The sequence below is a fragment of the Melopsittacus undulatus genome, chromosome 1 (assembly GCF_012275295.1).
Source record: "Melopsittacus undulatus isolate bMelUnd1 chromosome 1, bMelUnd1.mat.Z, whole genome shotgun sequence".
NCBI lineage: Eukaryota > Metazoa > Chordata > Aves > Psittaciformes > Psittaculidae > Melopsittacus > Melopsittacus undulatus.
Genome location: NC_047527.1, coordinates 101,493,718 through 101,513,484, shown reverse-complemented (window position 1 = coordinate 101,513,484; position 19,767 = coordinate 101,493,718). Strand labels below are relative to the sequence as shown.

The 19,767-nt window shown below is 40.7% G+C and overlaps 1 protein-coding gene across 2 annotated transcripts in view; it reads right to left on the bottom strand.

Annotated features, from left to right (window-relative positions):
- The window catches only part of CRHR2 (corticotropin releasing hormone receptor 2), a 145,587-nt gene that overhangs the window by 89,784 nt on the left and 36,036 nt on the right, over positions 1–19,767 (bottom strand). The window contains exons 1-2 of one of the 2 annotated variants that reach the window (XM_005150016.3): positions 13,982–14,333; positions 13,721–13,840 (exon numbers count right to left, since the gene is read on the bottom strand). In XM_005150016.3, coding sequence (XP_005150073.1) covers positions 13,721–13,840; positions 13,982–14,099 — 238 coding nt within the window. In that variant the 5' untranslated portion in view covers positions 14,100–14,333. Of the gene's footprint in view, positions 1–13,720; positions 13,841–13,981; positions 14,334–19,767 lie in introns of those variants that run through there. The other variant, XM_034068360.1, reaches the window with a different exon arrangement.

Genomic DNA, 19,767 nt, shown 5'->3' with positions numbered 1-19,767 from the left:
CTCATGGATATTTTCGTAACTCTGAAGATGTTAATTACAATCGTGTCAATTTTTTCCAGAACATACAAATGGATTATTTCCATTCAGCTCATAGGTTTGCATTGAGAATAGAAGATTTTAATTCCTGAAAGAGAGTCCTGGAGACAACAGTATTAAGATACTGAAACCTGACTGCCTGCTAAGCACTTTGTACAGCTGAAAGTCTTAAGAATTCTTAAAGGCCTTCAAAACACAGATTCTGACTTCAAAACTGTCCCTGCTCAGGGACACTTGCTAATGACCCTGAAGAACAAAGGTGGTGCATTACCAGAGAACTTCTCACATTCCAAACTAAAACAGGAGAGCAGTTTTTATAGAGTTGGAAGGCTTCAGAGTTCCTGATTTATTTGAGTTACTTTACAAAGGGCAGGATTGAAGGACACCAGACTGAAGCAGCTTGCCTGAGGCCAGTTGCAGGGCATGAAATAGATCTCATTTACTGTCTGTTCGGATAGTTACAAGCTGGATTCAGCATGAAACTACCTTAGTCCTACCCCTTTCAAACTGGCCCAACCACAACTGATTGTAGATACACTGACTGTAGACTGCAGCAGGTTACCAGAACAGCCCTACACATTAGTGACGCCCCAGTTGGATCAATGCAAGCTATGGTCAGGCAAGTCTTTGCCTTCACATTGGAAGCTGCTCTTTCAAGGCAACATAGTGAGAACAGAAGTGGTTTTAATGTGAGGTGATGTTCCTGTCACATGCCTGCCCACCAACTCAGGGGACAAGAAAGCCAAAAGAAAAACAGAAAAAAAAGAATATGAAGGTAACTACTCTATGGACATCTCTTCCCATAGGAGCATGGAAAGAGAAAGTACGTAGGCCAAACATGCTAAAAATCAAGCTGTACATCACCTTTTCATTTACAAGCCATATATGCAGGCTCTGACATTCTTTTCTATTGAGTTTTAATCAGCTCAAAGACTCTGGTGGCACTGCTGTTGGTAACTGTGTCTGTTATTCAATGCTGCCTGCCTTGGATGCTGTACAGCACATATCACATTTATTCTTTATATCTGGTATTTAACCAACAATTTCCTCCTCTCACCTGCTGTTCTTTGGGATGGCATCTCAGATTTTTTGCTTGTTGTCTCAGAGCTGACAGCCAGCTCGCATGACACTCAAATTGTTCCTCACAAATCCTTTCTGCACGTCTTCTAATGTTTGCCCCATCTCTCTATCAGGGTTCATGCACTGCATTCTTTGACAGCACTAATGCCTGAGCCATTCCTCACCCGCAGTCTGTTATGACATCTTTCCACCCAACTTCACCACACTTTGTCCTTAACTGTCTAGGAGCTCTGCACGACCATGCTACACTGATAGCTCTTACTCCTGCACAATAGCATTTCTGCATTGTAAATCACTAAAGCCTTCTGCAGAAACTCCACCCTCACCCATTCCCACAGGGACTCTTAACTCTCCTGCAGGCACAAGGTCTCTTGTCTCTGTTCACTTTCATTTCAACCAGTAATCTCCTTTTCCATTCCTAGTCTGCATGGTTGTTGCTCTGCTCTTTTTTAACTCATACTTCCACTCTTCCTGTAACCTTTTGTAACTGCAGAAGAGAACTAAATTAGGAGTGGAAACCAATCAGTCCCAGGGAGATGAAAAATTTTCTAATCCTAAAAACTGCTCTACATATTGCCCAGAGGCTCTCAAAGTGTCATCTTTCAGGTGTGGTAGGACTCCTGCACCAGACATTTAGCTCACTTCTTGGATGCAAACTCCAGGCTTCTCAGGGGGACACCTGAACCAAGTCACTGGTGCTCTCTTTCGTCTGAGATTTAAACAGAAGATTTACTCCTCTTATCTTGAGGTAGAAGAGGATGTGTATGCCAAAGTCAGAGTTCAAGTTTCCAGCAAGCAGTATACAACACCCAGGACCTAGACACTTGAAACTTCCAGCACTTAAGCTGCTTAACTTCATCTCAAGGAAGCTATTTTTACCCTTCCTTCTACCTTGAGCAGATAGCTCTTCTGAATGAGCCATCAATGAGTCATTGACATTTCAGGATTAAATCAAAGCAATTAGCCCTGCCTTTTCCAGCTGATTTTCATTAAGGTAACATAGCAACTAGACAAAGATCAGTGCCCTGTGAGTTTCACTTCATTCCCCTAAAAGCAAGCAAAGGATGAATGTGTAAAATGGTGAAGAAAAATTACATGTTGAGCATCAATTAAGTATTTGGACTCAAAAGAAGAGATTGAGATCACTATCACTCTGTTGCTTGCCATGTAACACAAATTCTTCATATTCTGATTATAGCTCAAGTGTCCTAGAAATGAAAACACACACCACTAAGTTCCATGTCACAGGTGCCCATGGAGAACAAAAGATTTATGACAAAGATCACTGAAGGATCCACTTGAAATCTCTAAGAACACCACAAAACTCTAGAAATGCTGATTAGAAGGAGCGGTAAGAGTTAATCTGGTGCAACTCCAAGTATGTGATGTTGCCACACAATGTTTATTTTCACCTGGCAAAGCCAGGACTTCTTCAGCTCAATGTTCAAAACCCCCAAAAATGCTTCATTTCCAGAAGGTATGGATAAAATCAAAATAAATTTTTCAAAGCTACCCATGAACCTAATGACTTGAACAAATAACCAACCTACCACAGTGAAATCAATTTGTTTCCCTGAGATTTCAGAAGCTGAATTTTAGCTCAAGCTTACCAGAAGCTGAGCACAATCAATTTCCTTACACTCCCAGAGCATCAGTAGCTCATTCATGTTTCTGCCCATTCTGGGTACTTTCTGTGACTAGTGTGGGGAATGGGGAAACAGGACTGGGGTTTTAATAGAGAGTTTAGAAGAGGTGGTGCATTGAAGGCAGACAGGAGGTATGCAGTTATCTAACCAGTCAAAGAAGTGATGAGAAAATAACAACACAAATTCTCTTGAGACCCTGTAATTGGAACAAATGTGATCAGGTAGGTGTTCCACCTCTGCTTGTCCATGAGTTGATATAATCACAGTAACAGTCACGGATCTGCAGTTGAGATCTAACAGAGAATCCGTAAAATATGACAGTCTAGGAATACTTCACACCCATTTGCTGAAAAAGCCTACTATTATTTATCATATTTCTAGTTACAGGAGAGCATTTTACATACTCCCAAGACATTATAAACTGAAATATGCTGTGATGCCTGTGCTCTTCTCACATACTTGCCTCTCCTTATATTCCCCACAGCATTCACTGATGGAACAAAGCAAAATACTTATGTGAGAATAAAACTTATATTATTATTTTTGCCAGAATTTATTTTGCAGGAGCATACACTGAATACAGTGAGAGATGAAAGGATACAGTGAATATAGTAGGGATGAAGGGGTTAAGAACAAATTAGGATGAAAAAGACAAAGCCAGGCTGAGAATGGATTTACAGGTGGGTAAGGATGACTTAACTACAAGATAATACCTTTGTGGTGATATTTTAGCTCTCCCCCAAGAAAGAATAGGAACAGCAGCAAAACTCAAACTCAGTATTTGCAGTGCTGCAACCTTTCTCCCTGTGACTGGATAATGCAATGCACCACCATAGCTGCATTTGGATTCATCCCTGTCCTTTTTTTATTAAGACTTAGGCTAGTGAAGCAGAAAGCAGATCCAAACAGAACTTTGTTCCCTCACTTCTCAAACAAAATAATCTGAAAGCCTTATTTTAGTGCTGCAAAGGCTTCCTAAGTCAGTCAGCTTTGGCACAGTGCTGCCAGCTGACAGGTGGAAATGTTCATTTTTAGAGACCTAAAGAGAAGGAGACATTTGTTAAATATTGGCAAAGCAATGGGGCAAGTGGGTGAGTTTATGCATGAGGTTTATGTGAAGTGGGAAATTCAGGACATCAGATTAGATAACCAAAATGAACTTAGAGTTGATCTATGGGATCCTGGCTTTCTTCAATAGAAAGTGTTAGCAAGGAAGAATGAAGAGACCTCTGCAGAGTTCTTGTGAGCTGGTGACAGACTTACTTGTCTCCCACACAGTCCTACAGCACTCAGAGGACAAGTGCCTTGACTCTGCAAATCCCTACAACTCCTACCCAAGATGTCACAATTGATATCTTGAGGAAAGGGGCTTTCAGAACAGGAACATAAGCCCTTGAAGAAAAGGGCTTCTCAAACCTAGGGGTCTCTCCCTTCCTGTAGCTTCTGGAACAGAAGAAGCTCCTACAATGCAGCAATCTACTAAGTGCTTTCTCTGTGGAAGACTAACAATGGGAGGTGACTCCAAAGTGCACCTGTTTCTCATCATCCCCATCATCCTCTGCCTTTTACTTTATTTTCTTGAACAGGAATAGAGTGTCCATAGATTATGATACCTACATACCCATTTCCAGCAACTAAACAACTGACATCCCTACTGATTTCCAAGTGAGTTCAAAGCATTCAGTGGATCAAGTGTATTAAGATCAGCACAGAAACTAGAATCCTGGAAAACACCTTCTGCTTCCAAACTCTGCATTAGCTGCTTTAGTTGAAAAGCAGCAATCACTGTGGCAACCCTGGAGATTCTGCAAAATGTAATGACTGCTCATCATGTACTTTGAAATACACCAGTTGTGATGTTTCAGGTACTACTGGCATAATTCAGCAACAATTAAGTTAAACTAAAATTCTTAACAGTGAGAAACAGAATCACTAGGAGTTCACATCTAAGTTTAGTTAAAATGGTGATGATGCACTAGCAAAGTAATTCCTTGCTTCTTTGTCTAGTTTCCATAACACATTTTCTGGTTTCCAAATCTCTATTTGCTCCAGTGGCTGACTCAGGAGGATAACGAACTGCATTAATTCTCGTGTCACTATATGGTCAGTGCTTTCTGAGCACCTGGGGTTTGGGACAATGCAACCACATTTCTTCTCTTTCTTCTTCAATTTTTCCAGGGAAAAATCTTCATAAGACCTGGGATTTTTTAAAAAACACTGAGTTTCTACTCCTATAATTTGCTTCAATGTATTGTTTCTCTCTGCACAAGTCTCATACTGGAACAGGATCTGCCCCTCTATTAATCCCAGCACTAAGATAAAGAAGTCAGCATAAAGCAATCTGAGTTTTTCTGATTTTCTGATTTTTTTTTCCCCAAGAACTATCAATTACAAACTCCATGAATAACATCTGAGGGGAATGAAACTGCACTGAAAAAGGAAATTATTTACTAAAAATCCATTCCTCTCCAAGTTCCATGGGAAACAATATTTCTCATTGCCTTCTCAAGCTAGTAGGAATGGTTACTCTAACCTGGATGTCAAGTCAAGCAATGCTGGAGTGCAAAACAGAGTAAGTTTCCCTTTCACAGAACAGCAGAGTACAAGCAAAGTCTCGCATGACTTTCAGTCTGAGAACTCGGATCAGGACATAGCTTAGAGTGCCGTTCTTCCAAGTCACAGAAATTGCAAAGATTCCCCATTACATGAATAGCAAAGATAATTCTGTGCCACTGAAGAACACAAGAAAATACAAAGAATCTAAACCTGATCAGTGAACTTACTGATCTATCTGCAGAACACTCTTCCCAAGAGCAAAAGGCATCTGCCAAGTACCTAAAGGTCCACAGGGAGATTCTAACAGTTTCTGCTCTCAGGCAGAGGAGATCAGGTTGGTGCTATAGGAAGCAATACAGCAATGAACATAGTGTATACAGCAAGGAGGAATCCGTGTTATCATCTAAATGCAAGTTCTTTCGGACTGCTTAAGCTGCTTTGATAGAGTTGCTTCACAACTTAATGGCTACTTTATGTTTTGCACAGCTCCACATCTGCTCACATAACACACACCTACTTAGGAACAAAGCTTGGCACTTCTCTACCTTTAGACTTTCAGAGCAGCCCTGGTGAAACCACCAGTAGCCATCTACCCTCAGCCAGTGATCTGCTTCCAAGCAAGCACTCTACAAAGGTAGGGGCAGCAGGGTTCCTGCCAGAACATCCTCCACCTCCTGTGTCTTTGTCCCTGCTTCACTTCGGTGCGACTTTTCTATCGCCCAGCAGGATGGGGAAGCTGCAGAAGCAGCACTGTGTATAATTACAGAAGGAGAAAGTGCAGGACCACTGTATTCACACCAGTTTTACCCCATCCATCTTTTCCACCCCCAAGTGACTCAGTGCAGATGCCTGTGGACACTTTACCTGCACTTTAAGTGACACCCTGTGGCTAAGATGAGGAATTACGGGTGACCATTCCTTCAGGGACACTCCCCCTAAGGTTTTGTGACATTAAACACTGGGGCTGAAACCTAGTGAGTCGCAGGCAAGAATTAGGTGTTCAGCGACTGGAAAGAACAATCTGATTCCACCTTCTTCAGGAGGGTTTCAGACCTCATCTTCCTGCAGCTTGGCTGGCCCAAAAATTTGTTTTTAAGGAAGAATAAAACAAGAAAACCCATTTCCACAAATAGCCACACTAGATGAAGCTGGGTGAGATTCTTCCTCTCATTTTGGCACCTTGAGATGAGGATTTCCTGCTTGGTCTCCCTTTGCAATGTATTTAATTCTTTCCCTTCCACATATGTTCCTGAGCCATTCCCTCTTCCACTCCTCCCCTGGCCTTAGAAGCACACGATTTTACTAGTGTCTAATTCCTAACTTGTGGGAAGAAACTGAACCTCAGTCCATCTGTTTGCCAGCTGGTACTTGCTGTCAGCTTAAACAACCGCTCACTATCTCATGCATGTTACAGAGAGGTGGATGGGGCAGCTTCAACAGAGAGAGAGTCATAGAAGCCTCCAAAATGATGTGGGTAACCCTATGTTTGCTGACCCTCCTGAAGGCCACAGGTTACAGGCCCTCTCCAAGACCAGTCATTGTTCTCTTGCTTTGACAAGCCACTTTCCCCAGCAAATGTGGGTGACGATTCCTCTGCCACACGTTCAGGGTCACCACGCTGGAGGTGTAAAGCCTGGGACTGAGCCTCCTTGTACTGCTGTGAGGTCTGATTTAACTTCGGCAGAGGATCAGATAGGCTAGGTGCAGAACATCAGCAGAAATTCCTGGCTCTGGACGTCTGCCTCAAAAGTCAAGCCTAAACTTAAGAGAAGCCCAGTCAGCTACAACAGGATCATAGGAAACCCATCTTGTAACTTATTAGTGAAGAACAAAAATACTAATCAATGTTTAATGCCTGGAGAAAAGGTCCCTGAACATGTAACATTAATAATCTTCTTATTTTACTACACAGAATTAACTTGTATTCTGTGCTCAATGAAGAAATCATACATTTCACAGCATGACAATGGAAGCAGCAAGAAAAATGAGTTCTCTCCATTTCTCCTTTTAAAGATCGTTTTCAACACTCTTCTTCCACACTGCAAAATTAGAGCAACCTCTTACTGCAAATTATGCTTCACAATGGAAAGAAAAATATAAGAAAAACTTGAGGAAAAAAAAAAAGCCTCTACCATCTGTGATACACTGAAATCAAGAGCCTCCCAGTGCTGTATTTGTGGAAGAATTCAGTCTAAACTGGCAAGAGAAAATGAACAAAGATGATTGAAATCTTAATCTGGATACTACTGGAGTCAAGTTGGCCTAATCAACTGCAGATTTGGTCTCCTCTGAGAGAAGATTTACTAGCTTAAAAATCATATTTTATTTCCTCTCCCAGAATTCCATTTCTGGCCACCTTTTTCTTCTGCTATGTTTGTTTGGTTTCTCATCTGTTACATACTTCTGACTCCTTAGCTGAAAATGATGTGTTCGTCACCCCAGGATGGCTAAAACATGGCTTCTTCAAGACTGCAGACACTGTTTGGGGGTTTTATTTGTGTTTGTTTGCTTGTTTCTGTTGCTTGTTGCTTGTTTTTTTGTGGCTTTTTTTTTTAAGAATTTTTTTTCCTAATGAGTCCATAAATAAAATTGGCTACAAAACATTTCTACTGATCCCAAATCTCCTTCTATCGTTAAACAGTCCAGTGGAATAAAAGCCTTCTGGATATCTAACAAGGTTACTGAAAAGATATGAGGCGGTAGTAGTTCTAAAGCTTCACAGTACTTTTCTGAGTCTGAAAACATCCATGCATTGTGTAGCAAAAAGAGGAAGTTGTGTATTTGATCTTTGAAACTCTTCTTTCAGAAATGTGTTTTAAATATATAAAGAGCCCTTCCATCCAAATGGCAGTGCACCAGAACTGCTTAGCATCTGCTCTGTCTCAAGCTAAGATGCTTCCTCTTACCTTGTTCTTTCCCCAGCCCACACCTTAGCTGCATCTCCTCAAGGCATCCAGCCGCACCTTCACTCATGCTTACAAGGCTGTGTTGATGGGCAATTTCATTTTTCTCTCTCCGATAAAGACAAAAGGCCACCAGAGCATAAAGGGTCTCTTTCTTTTACAAAGGGACTTAGTTTCAAAAAAGCACCCTTTAGAAATCAGAACAGAATAACCTCTGAGGAAAAAGTAATGTGAATGTGATCAACAGAAGTGCTCAAGACACTAAAATACACAAGATAAAAACACAAGTGAAAATGTTAAGTGAGCCTCTAGGCTAGCTGCTTATAAAAGTGCACATTTTTGTAATTATCAGGACACGTCTTACCCATATAGTTTGAATAAGACTCAGTGAGCAATGATTTCCAAGCAAGGCTTGGAAAGGCAAAAAAAGGCAATCCTTTTATATGCAAGCTGAAGCCACCACTCCAGAGAACTTTGAACAATAATTAGAAAGAAAAGCAGCAGAATTCAGATCTTGATAAAAGAATGGCTGTTTAACTTACAAAAAATAGCTCTTTTGCTCTTTTAAAAATTAAATAATCTCTTTAACCCCTTTCAAAAGGGGTGGGGGGAGGATGCAAAACAGAAAAGCTATTAATTTACTTCTTCACCCTTCCCCCAAGCACGCAAAATATTATTTACCTCTGTTCAAGACAAGACATCAAATAACTGCAGGAATTTTTCTTTCAATGTGGAGTAAACTAAGTCAACAGATAGAACTGTGATACTTGTGCCAATGGCTCTTTTTCCGATGCTCATCTGTGCGAACAACAGCCTATTTGCTAAGTCACCAGATCTCTGCAAATCATTCTCAAAAAGGCAGTTGGTTAGAGGGCCACCAAGGAAAAGATAGTGTACACCCCCTCAGAGCAAGGAGTAGGGAAGGAGGGACCAAATCCCTGTCAGTGCAAGGTTAGCAGTGCTTATGTGCCTAGTTTTGGCAGCATAGACCCTGGAGAAGATGAGGATGCTTTTTGCAATACCCAAAACCCTCATCTGAAGTGGCTATCTCAACCAAAGAGCTTTCCTGTACTAAGAGGGGGTGACAGGATTTGCAGAGAGGGAGTTAGAGCTATAGAGACCTCTTCTTCCTCTTGATCACAAAAGCAGTCTTACCTCAATCCCCAGGTGTGCATTCAGTTCAGCTCAACAGACACCCAGGGATGAATTCAGCTGCCTAGATACAGCCATCATATAATTTGTCTTAGTGTATCTGGAACGCCTTTGCGGCTTGGAAGATAAAGCACAAACCTTCACAAGGCCTTGGCCCCCTGGGATGGGAACTATATACCAGGCAAGATACCCCTGGACATATCAACTGGCACTAGCACTTCTGCATGGACTACTGAATGGATCTGTACATTTAGACTAAGGTGAGTAACTCCCTAAGGCTCCGTCTTCTGTGTCAATTAGAGCTCCACTAACTTGTATTAAAGCTTAGGTACTTGAATTAGCTGTTGATACCTCATTAGAATTTCCTGCATTTGTGTGTCTTAACCTGTATGACCACTTCTTTGCAAGCAGCAGAAAGTCTCATTACTGCACATTTGCTGAATTAATCAAGCTTCAGGATATCCTAATAAGTGAACTAATCTGTTTCCTAAAATAAGAATAAAAGCTTCACACTGTCAAAGCATAAACACATCTAGAGGGCAGCAATGATATTGTCATCTTTAGCTAAATATAGAACCTGAGCAGAGACAAGTGCACAGCCACACACTGCACCAACACATACATTTCCTCCGCCCCCCACCTTCTTTTTTTCTCTTTTGAGAATAATACATAAGCTTTGCTGCAAAATTGCAAAGTTGTAAGTATAGGGCATCATTTTCACATCCTTGGTCAAAGAACATTTTGCCTGTATTCACAAATCATACTGCAGGATCACGAGATCTTGATTTGTCAGCATAACTTTATTTCCCTAAGAGGGAGAAAAAAACCCACCAAAATAACAAAGTGTCAGAGATGAAAAATACTCAGCGAGACTGACAGATTTTGTTTTACGAATCCAGCTGAAACTTATCTGAATCATTCAGCAGTTCCCAAGAGACACACAGAAACACAGACACAGGCACAAAATCACCACGGGAAGTTTTAGCAGTTAGACTGGAAATATTTTATGAGAATGGTTTATTCTATAGTAGCAAACGAGAGGATTTTTTTATGCATCAGTTCTTATTCTTAATTTTTTTTACTCAAATACTCTTTCATTAAATTTTGCTGGCATACTGCGGGGTTTGATAGCATTCCCCATCTGAGCACTCGGGGGTTCTGGAGGTAGACAGAGCTAACATGCATGCAAAAGCATGTAGCCAGGGTAGGTCCATCCAAAGCTGATATATGAAGCAACCTATTTGTTGCATTTTGTCTTGAATTACACATACTATGTGCACAGAGACCACAATAAGGTGCAGAAATAGCCGAGTGAGTACCAGAACTTGGGCAGCCTGGTTTGCTGTGGTTCAACACCTTGTACCTGAATGAGTCTAGTGTAAATTTTTCATATAGCTCGGGTACTTCCTAATCTGGGTATCCGGATTTTCTAGTGTCAAAAATGCAAAAGCTTTTGCTTACAGGAAATGCTACTGGGTTCATTCCCTCAAGCTGATGAGCTGCTTGTAGGAAACTGGTAGGAACCTGGAATCTTTGAGAGCTTTGTTTCTAAAACCAAACAAAAATTATCACAGAAATTGACCCACATTAGAATGACAAGTGTACCCACAGCCATACAAAACCAAAGATACACTACAGTTCCTAAAAGGTGTCAGTTTGCAAACACGGGATGCATGACAGTACAATAAATAGCTGAGTTATGACCTAGAACTGGATAATCCCTTAGTAGAAAAAAGACATCACACGGTGCTTTTTCAAATTTGTCTCAAAAATATTACACACCATCATTTCCCCCTTTGCCTTATCAAAATGCAGAACAAACCAGGAAAAAACAACACATGTCCTAGGCAGAAATCTCACATTGATCCAAGCCACTTCCTTATCAAACTTTCATTTTGCAGCTGTATTATTCACCTCTGAAACTTGCAAGATGGATTTTCCATTTTTTTATCAGTTGGCTGTGGTTATTTTATTATCTGCATGAGGTACACAGTCTCGGTATCAAACATATGAAGTCTCATTACAAATGGCACTCTAGTCAGCCCACAAACTAACGTGGTGAAATCATGCAAATAGAAAGAGTAAGACCATGTCAGTATTTGGCCATCCCAAACTATGGATGTGATCTGAATGTACTCATTGCTCTGTCTTCCAAATCAAAAAAGAGCTCACACCTCTGTATTCAAATCTTAACCTGCTGTCCTACTGCTTTCCCAAGATTTAATCACCAACTGCTAACTCCCACAAGCTACTGATTTTACAGCTTGACTCAGATCTTGGTATGGTACTTCCCTTCCTTTTCTGCACCACGACTCGGAACAGTTACATAGATGGAAGAGTGGAAGATGGAAGAGATCAACTGAAAGCCATACATACAGTGGCTTCAATGTACTTCATTTCTCTATTGCAACCTACAGACGCTACTACATCTGGGCACTAGTATGCACTACAAATCAGTCCTACAAATACACATTTTCTCAATGTGACTACTCACATTTTATGTTGAAAGGAGCAAAATGTCCATTTCCACAGACTATGATAAAATAATCCATGAGCATTGCGAGAATGTATTTTCATCAGTCTTTAGCTAACATGCCATTCTTTTAAAAGCAATAGATTTAAGAAAATGTATTAGCACTATGCAAGAATTAGCCACCACTGAGAAGGAGAGGAGCAGGGAAGAACTTTAAATTATGTCACTGATGAACTACTAAAAGCATTAACAAAGTTCATAAAAATAAAACAGGGTATTCAAGATTTTTTCCCTCCATGCATGGGAAAAACATTTAAATTCTCTCCACTGTTATTATGATATAAATAAGAAATCATCAATTGTGCATTTCTTTTCTTATTTTCTTCCCTCTTTCCTTTTGGTGAAACAAAAATAAGGCAATACAAATACTGAAATCCGTCACTAAAGAAAGGAAACAGAAAAAAAAAACCCACCACACTTCTTTGAGGTACTTTTTAGGGTCCACTCTGGTACACTTGCTCTTGTCTGATCTGTCCTTAATTCTCAGAAATTTTCTCCTGAGCTCAACTGAGACCATAAAGGTAGTGGACTACCTGCTATAAGGTAGTGGACTACCTGCTATAATCAAAGACAGCATAACCCAGCCCTTCGCATGTTCTCATCTATTTTATTGCAAATACCTTAGGTCAGAGAATATAGGGTTTGAAGATGATCTTGCAGTAATCTGAAGTAACCTCCTTACACTGCTCAAAGTTAGGGATGACAGAAGCTGGTCCCTAAGAACAAATCTGAATGAGGGCTTTGTTTTGCATAGCAAACACTCTGAACTTTCATTGTGTTTTCTTACCCTTAACACTTAAAGCTGGAGAAACAATAAATTCACTTACAGTTAGTTAAAAACCAAGATCTAAGATGACAGGGTCATTCTTTTATGGGACTTTTTGAGAATGCTAAGCCCACAAAATTAATACTACCTGAAAATTAGACTACTAACACCTGAGCAACAGTTCAGAGTGAAACAAGGAATGAAATGTCTCCACAGTCAAAAGCACACTGAGTACTGAGTGACAAACAAGTGGGTACATGTATTTTGGACTAATGTCTCAAAACCTCTCAACAAAAAGTGCAACCAGTATTGACAGATAAGGAAAAGGAAATGAGTGCCTGGGTCCAACTGCCTGAATAATAATTTTTTAGTGAGTCATCACGATTGTTTACCTCTAAGACTAAAGCATCTCTAAAGCAAGAGATTTCTAAGGAGCCCCCACGCTCCCTTGCTTTGAATATTATTTGCTTCATAACATCCTATACTGTTTCTCTTGCAGTAACAACACAGCCACTTCAACTCATAAGCCAACACTGATGAAGTTACTTAACATATTCCAGATCTCAGCCTTCTGTTTGTTAGATACAACTTATATTCCAGTTTGTCCCCCTGTTCACACAGCCAGCCTCTCAAAGGGACAGTCCTTCCAAAACACAGCTTTTAGGTGTTTAGAGTAAATACTTCACAAGCCGAAGGATCTTTAATTATCCAAATGTCTGAAACACTGCTACAAATACATTCAGTTATGAATATCTACAAGCCAGTAAACACACAAAGCACAGTATACCCTCCTCAGATTGCAAAGGGTATTTTTGCCCAGATGAACCTAAATACACTTAAGTAAAGAGGAATCAGTGTACAAAAGTCTGTGCTTTTGAGAAATATGAATCATTCCAGCAGGAATTTTGAACATACAGACTGGAATGTAGAAGAAATGTTGATTCCCAGGAAAACACTTTTTTTTTTTTAATGGAAAATGTATTTTGGATCTCCCCAGGCTCCTTCTCAACACCAGATCTGTGGGAGAAGGAAAGGAGTTTGTACTTACTTGTGGTGTTGTATTTGATCCCATTGAAGAACTCTGGGCAGGGTCTCTCTACTAGTTCCCCTGCAGAGGTTCTGGGCCAGCAGGTCCCAATCTGATCAGTGGTGGCATTGCAGTACAGACCTTTTGCATTAAAAAAGGAGACAGAAAGGGGAAAAGAAGCAGTTTAGAGAGCTCAAACCCGACACACTTGCATCACAAAGCAAACCGAACCTTTGCACTTAAAAAGCTTTCCCGAGCCCTCCGCTAGGTAATGTTTCCTACCATCAAAGCCCAGGAAAGGGATAGAGGAACTCTCTAAAAAAGTCTCTTGTAAATGATCCAGGAGGCTGCAGTTGACATCAAATTCTTCTAAGATGAACTGAGATATGGTCACATCCATTATTCACCCTGGGACTGCTGGACGGGATCAGGCTCCTTGCCCCTTTTCTGTTTGGGGTTGTTCTTTTTTTTCTTGTCCCCTCTCCTTTCCTCCTTTCTGGAAACAAATGAATATCAAGCTGCGGACACCCTGCAATCTCGTGTGTGTGAGCCTCTCTTCTTCCCAGCGTGCTGACAACTTGGCTGAGAGTCTGCGTCTGGCTGTGCAGTTCAATCCTCCGAGCTCTTCTTTGCTTTAAACCAGCAGCTCAGGAACCAATGGGATCACACTGAGCCCGGAGTAAGGGGCTTGCGTCTCTTAGCCAGCTTCCCTGGTCTAGCAGCTCTCCAATGCCGCCTCACATTGCCAGACTGTTGTATTGCTTTCTCTCCCTCCCTCGCTCTCTCTTCTCTCTGTCACACACACGCACGCACACACACATGCAGACACAGTTTTATTGTTAGCTTCGGGGATGAGCACTTTTGCAAAAATACTCGCTGCAAACTAGAGCCAGGGAGGAAAGGAAAAGCCATCAGATGAACATAACTCCTCTGGCTTTTTGTGAAGCAAAGCAATTCCTGCCTTTACTGTGTGGAACTGAGAATGAGCAGAGATGCTTGGACAGGGAGGAGGAAGAAGGGACCCAGTCCAGTAGCTGCAGTACTGGATCCTGAGCAGGGTTTGAGAAAAAAAGAGAACTAATAAAAGCTGGGATGAGGGAGGCATTAGAACAAAGGAATCTGGAGTAATGACCAACAGAGTGGGGAGACTGAGAGAAGGGTTGGGAGCCCAGCCTGGGAGAAGCAAGGCACAGAGGCAATTATCATATCTTTCAGCCATTCATGCTGATGGGATGGGATGTACAGTAGAGTAGGGGAAGGCACAGAGAGCAGAGGAGACCTTTGGAGGGGACAAGGAAGAAAAGCATGGCTGCTTTGCATTTTCCAGTGGTAGGAGGGAGCAAGCATTTCAGAAAGGATGGAGCACCAAGGCTGAGGAAGAAGTAAGCAAGGAAACCACAGTGTGGGAACAGAATAGCAAAGGCTTGACAAACTGAAGTTGTTATGAAACAGGATAAAAGGGGTTTGGAGAAGGGGAAAGATGAGAAGTTTGGAGAGAGTTCTCCAGATGTTTGGTCATCTATTGGGAAATCAAAACTCAGTGCAATGGGAACTGCGTGAAGTTCTGCACTCCGGGACATGCTGGAGAACAGCTTAATCCTAACCAGCCTTTCTGAGCTGTTATATTAGGATATGAGGAAAGTTTTACGAGAAAGTGTCAAAAACTTGTCAAGGAGGATCATCTAGGATCACAGGTTCAGAAGGCTCTTAGTAAATAGAAAACTGACTGTTGCAGCAGAGATCAATGTAGAAGCAGAAGGTAAGGACAATAAAGAAGATTTGAAGAATCATGAAAGAAGAAAGAAGAAAGAAAGGGTTCCAGAAATGAACTCCTGTTTTACAGTCTGTGTTCATGGCTTTAGATAGGACATAAGTCTTACACTGAGTTCAAAGCAGTGGTGTAGGGCTTCCTATAAAACCCATCTTCCCACCTGCAATGGCCTGGACTTTCTCTTTACTCATATTTAAGACTGAAGGTCTCCATTCTTTATTCTTAAGGACCAAAAGAACTGTGTTATCCAAAGAATGGAAAAACAAAAAATCACTAGGTTAGAAAGGCAAATAAATTAACAACATCCATTGATGAGAGAACTGTCCAGGATGCTATTTTGCCATCTTGGAATCTGGAGATTTTTAACATTTGCAAATTACAATGGGGGAGAGGTGAGGAGAGCCACTGTGGTATTTTTGTTTTAAATATTTAAAACCCCACAAAAATAATAAGTGTCCTAAATCTCTAGACAGCATTATGTTCTGAGGCAAGTGAATACATGTCTCCACTTCTCTCTCTGGATCTACCATCTCATTCCCAAGTAAATATTCCCAAAATTTCAACCTTCTTCAGAAATCTGCATTTCAATAAACTGACCCTTGTCATTACTACCAGATAACTTTGTCCAGTGCATCTCTAATCTCAAAAAACAACAGAGAATATTTATATAGCATCATTCACACACAACCACCACCAATATACTGGTTGTCTTTAAACAGGGCTTTGCAAAGAAAACCCTATTTCTTGAGCTTTCAAGTGAGGGTGACAAAGGGTGCTCTAAACCTCAAAGTAATTCACAGACATCTGTCCCTCAAAGTATCTTTAATTCTATACTTTTAAATTTCTTTGCTTCTTCCTGACAGAGTAGTTCAGTTCAGAAAATTTATTTTTGGTCCTCAAGCAGAGCCTTTCAGTGAGGCTGAAATCTTCTCAGAAGAGAGCATTTGCAAGTGCCCAATGGCATCACTGACCCCAACAGCCATTGCTATTGAGGCAAATCAGTGAGCAGAGCACTTGTCCAGGATGTGGATAAGATACTTTTTTTCTTCTTCTGCAGAGTAAAAATCACATAACCTGACCAAAAGTCTTAATTTCTCACTTACTGTCTGACTTGTCCATTTTCTCACACTATTTGTGCAGCGCTGGAATCAAAAACTTAGCTGGAGGCTTTGGGCACTAGAATTTTCTGCATCTTTGAAGGAATGCATCATTTAATAAATTACAAAAAGAAAGACAGATAAAAAAACACTAATTTTAAGTTTGGTAAATGTTTCATGCTCTTAAACATTGCCTTGTATTTTCCAGTGTAAACTCTTGCAGATTTTTCAAATGGTTTAAATATTAGAGTTGAACACTAAGCTGGATTTCACTTCAAAACTGTTCTTTCTAGTGGTTAACACCCAAAACAAATGCCCCAAATTAAACTAAATTTTTTTCAGAATTAGGAGAATGATTTCTTCATTTAAGTGAGAAAAGCAAGAAAATCTTCAATCTAAAGTGATTATTCCCTCAGTCTTCCAGTTCAGGCAATTTTAGAAACTCAGAAACAGTACATATCACACAGATAATAGTACTGCATTACATATATTTAACAACCAAAAAAACTGCCCCGAAAATAAATACAGAGGCAACGAACAAATTGTCCAGGAGTAAGTCTGAAGGAAGAAAATAATTTATTGTTCCTCACTCCACAAATTAGAACCATTCTTTAACAGTCCCTTCCCAGTTCTACTGTAGCCTTTTGCTGAAAAGCTACTTTTGCAACTTTCCCTGGGTACAATTAACTACTTAGTGAAATTTTCCCTCTGTCTGGATCTAATCAAATCCTGACCATGTCAATTTGACTCATTTGATATGAAAATGTTTCTCTTTATAAAAGAAGCAAATGCAATTAAATGAAAGATTGACAGAAATACTGTAGCTGGTGACACTGCTGATTGATTGATTGCTGATGCAGTACCCTTTAATGATGCATTTGATACAAATAACTCCTAGATCTTGCCAGGCAGTAGGTAGAAAATATCTGCCTTAAAAATTACTGAGCAACCCAAGAAAACTAGTAATTGCACTTGGCAGGCAGAAAAACTTTGTCAACTTAAAAGTGGGCTTATTTCTATGTGATAGTGCTCATTGGTTTGTCTGGTTGTGTATGCAAGTCATACGCACAACCGATTTGTATAGGAACATCTGAATATGTAAGGTTATGGAAGTGAACAAAACAGACAAATAAATATGTAAACACACACAGAGCTCAGCAAGCCTCTTTTACAGAAGAGATATTGGAAAGTGACCTGCAGCTCTTCCAGTAAAGGAATGAGCCTTGCTCATAAACAGAATACAATATTCCCTAGTAATGGAAATCTTTGTATGCCAGCCCTTGCACCACTGTTACACAGCTGGTTTCTCAATCTGTCTCCAATCCAACCCAGCTGGTAGAGTTAGCCAGAGGATAGCTTTTCGCTTGCCCCACTAACAGTGACTAACATGGATGACGTACTGTTTAACCAGCAACACCAAAACCCAGCCTCTACGCAGACACAGGCAGTGTTAGTGTGAGGTGACAGTACTACTAGAACTAGTTGATTGCTCCTTGGCTGTGTCTGCTAGAGGCACCTCTCCTCCTCAGACACTCGATCTTCACAAAATCAAGAGACCACTACATATTTCAATACCCAAGATGGGAACCGGGGGAGGGGAAAAAAAATAAAAGAGGAAAAAACCCCAAACCCCAAAAAAGAAGCACCAGTTCTCTTCTTATTTTCCTTCCTCAGAGAAACAAAAGCCCACTGTATCACATTCAACCTTCTTTTCTCACTGCAGTGACTGTTTCATCACCCAGGTTCCCTATCCATTAATGTGAAGAGTTCACACTTTCCAGGCACAATAGTCAACCATTTCTTCTGTTATGAAACACAAAGTTGAGGACAAGAAATGCACATCATTCATCAAACATCCTGATTACAATAATAATTTACTTACTTCAGTTTTGCTGGCTTTCAGGAATTTACCTTATCAATATGAAAGTATCACATGGAGTCACGGTCTCTTTACATCTCTTCCTCTTAATCCAAGTAGGTCCACAACCATACTCATCATCTGATTTTATAAACTGGTCTTTTAACACAGCATGCACGTGTGTCTGGAGTGTGAGATATGCAAGATGGCTGCATCCTGAAATAACTGATGCAAAAGCGTGCTATGGTCTGCAGGCCAAGCACAATGCCATGTGATTGACCGTCACTTCTGTCCGGTCCTGATGGAGGTGATGCTGGTTCATGTGAAATGCCATGAACACTTTGTGATGTCAGTGAGGGGGCCTACAAGGATGCTGGGGAGGGACTATTCATTAAGGACTGTAGTGACAGGACAAGGGGTAACGGGTTAAAACTTAAACAGGGGAAGTTTAAATTGGATATAAGGAAGAAGTTCTTTACTGTAAGGGTAATGAGGCACTGGAATGGGTTGCCCAGGGAAGTTGTGAATGCTCCATCCCTGGCAGTGTTCAAGGCCAGGTTAGATAGAGCCTTGGGTGACATGGTTTAGTGTGAGGTGTCCCATGGCAGGGGTGTTTTAAGCAGATGATCTTAAGGTCATTTCCAACCCTAACTGTTCTATGATTCTATGAGGGAAGGACTCAGATTAATCTCAAAGAAAAGATTATCTGCCCTGGTTTTGATGTAAACATGCAGAGAGAAAGATGAAGGAGAAGGAAGAGGAGGAGAAAGAAGCATCTTTCTTATTTGTAGAAATGACGTTTTTAAATCCCTAGAAGACAATCAAGAGGCACATTTAAGCTTGATGACAAATACAGAGTCATCAAGTAATTGTCCATACAGCCTAGCTGCTCTCATTTGGACTCAGCATCTACCTCTGCTTTTTACCTTTAAGTATGAGGCAGGAAAGTTTCAAATGGTACAATAAAATTTTTCTCATCTCCTTTTTCTGTTTGAAAATATGTACCCCAGTAATCCTTAATTATTGCAATGACCTTTCAGCATCTGATTTTAAAGTTAGTGGGACTATTCTGCTAGGTAAATAACACAAGACCGTATACTTTCAGGAAGGTGCTAATTTAGCAGAGTGGCTGCTGAACCATAAACCTGAAGGCCTTCCTTCTCAGCATTCAGTGCAAAACTGATCTGACTACACTTGCAAATACAGTGACAGCATGACCATTACCTGGTAAAGTATTTCTCTTTCCTTCTCATTCCAGATATGCTGGCAATGAATATAAACACAGTTTTTTCACAGTGGGAATAGGACAGCCTCATACCATATGCAACAAGACAACTCAAGC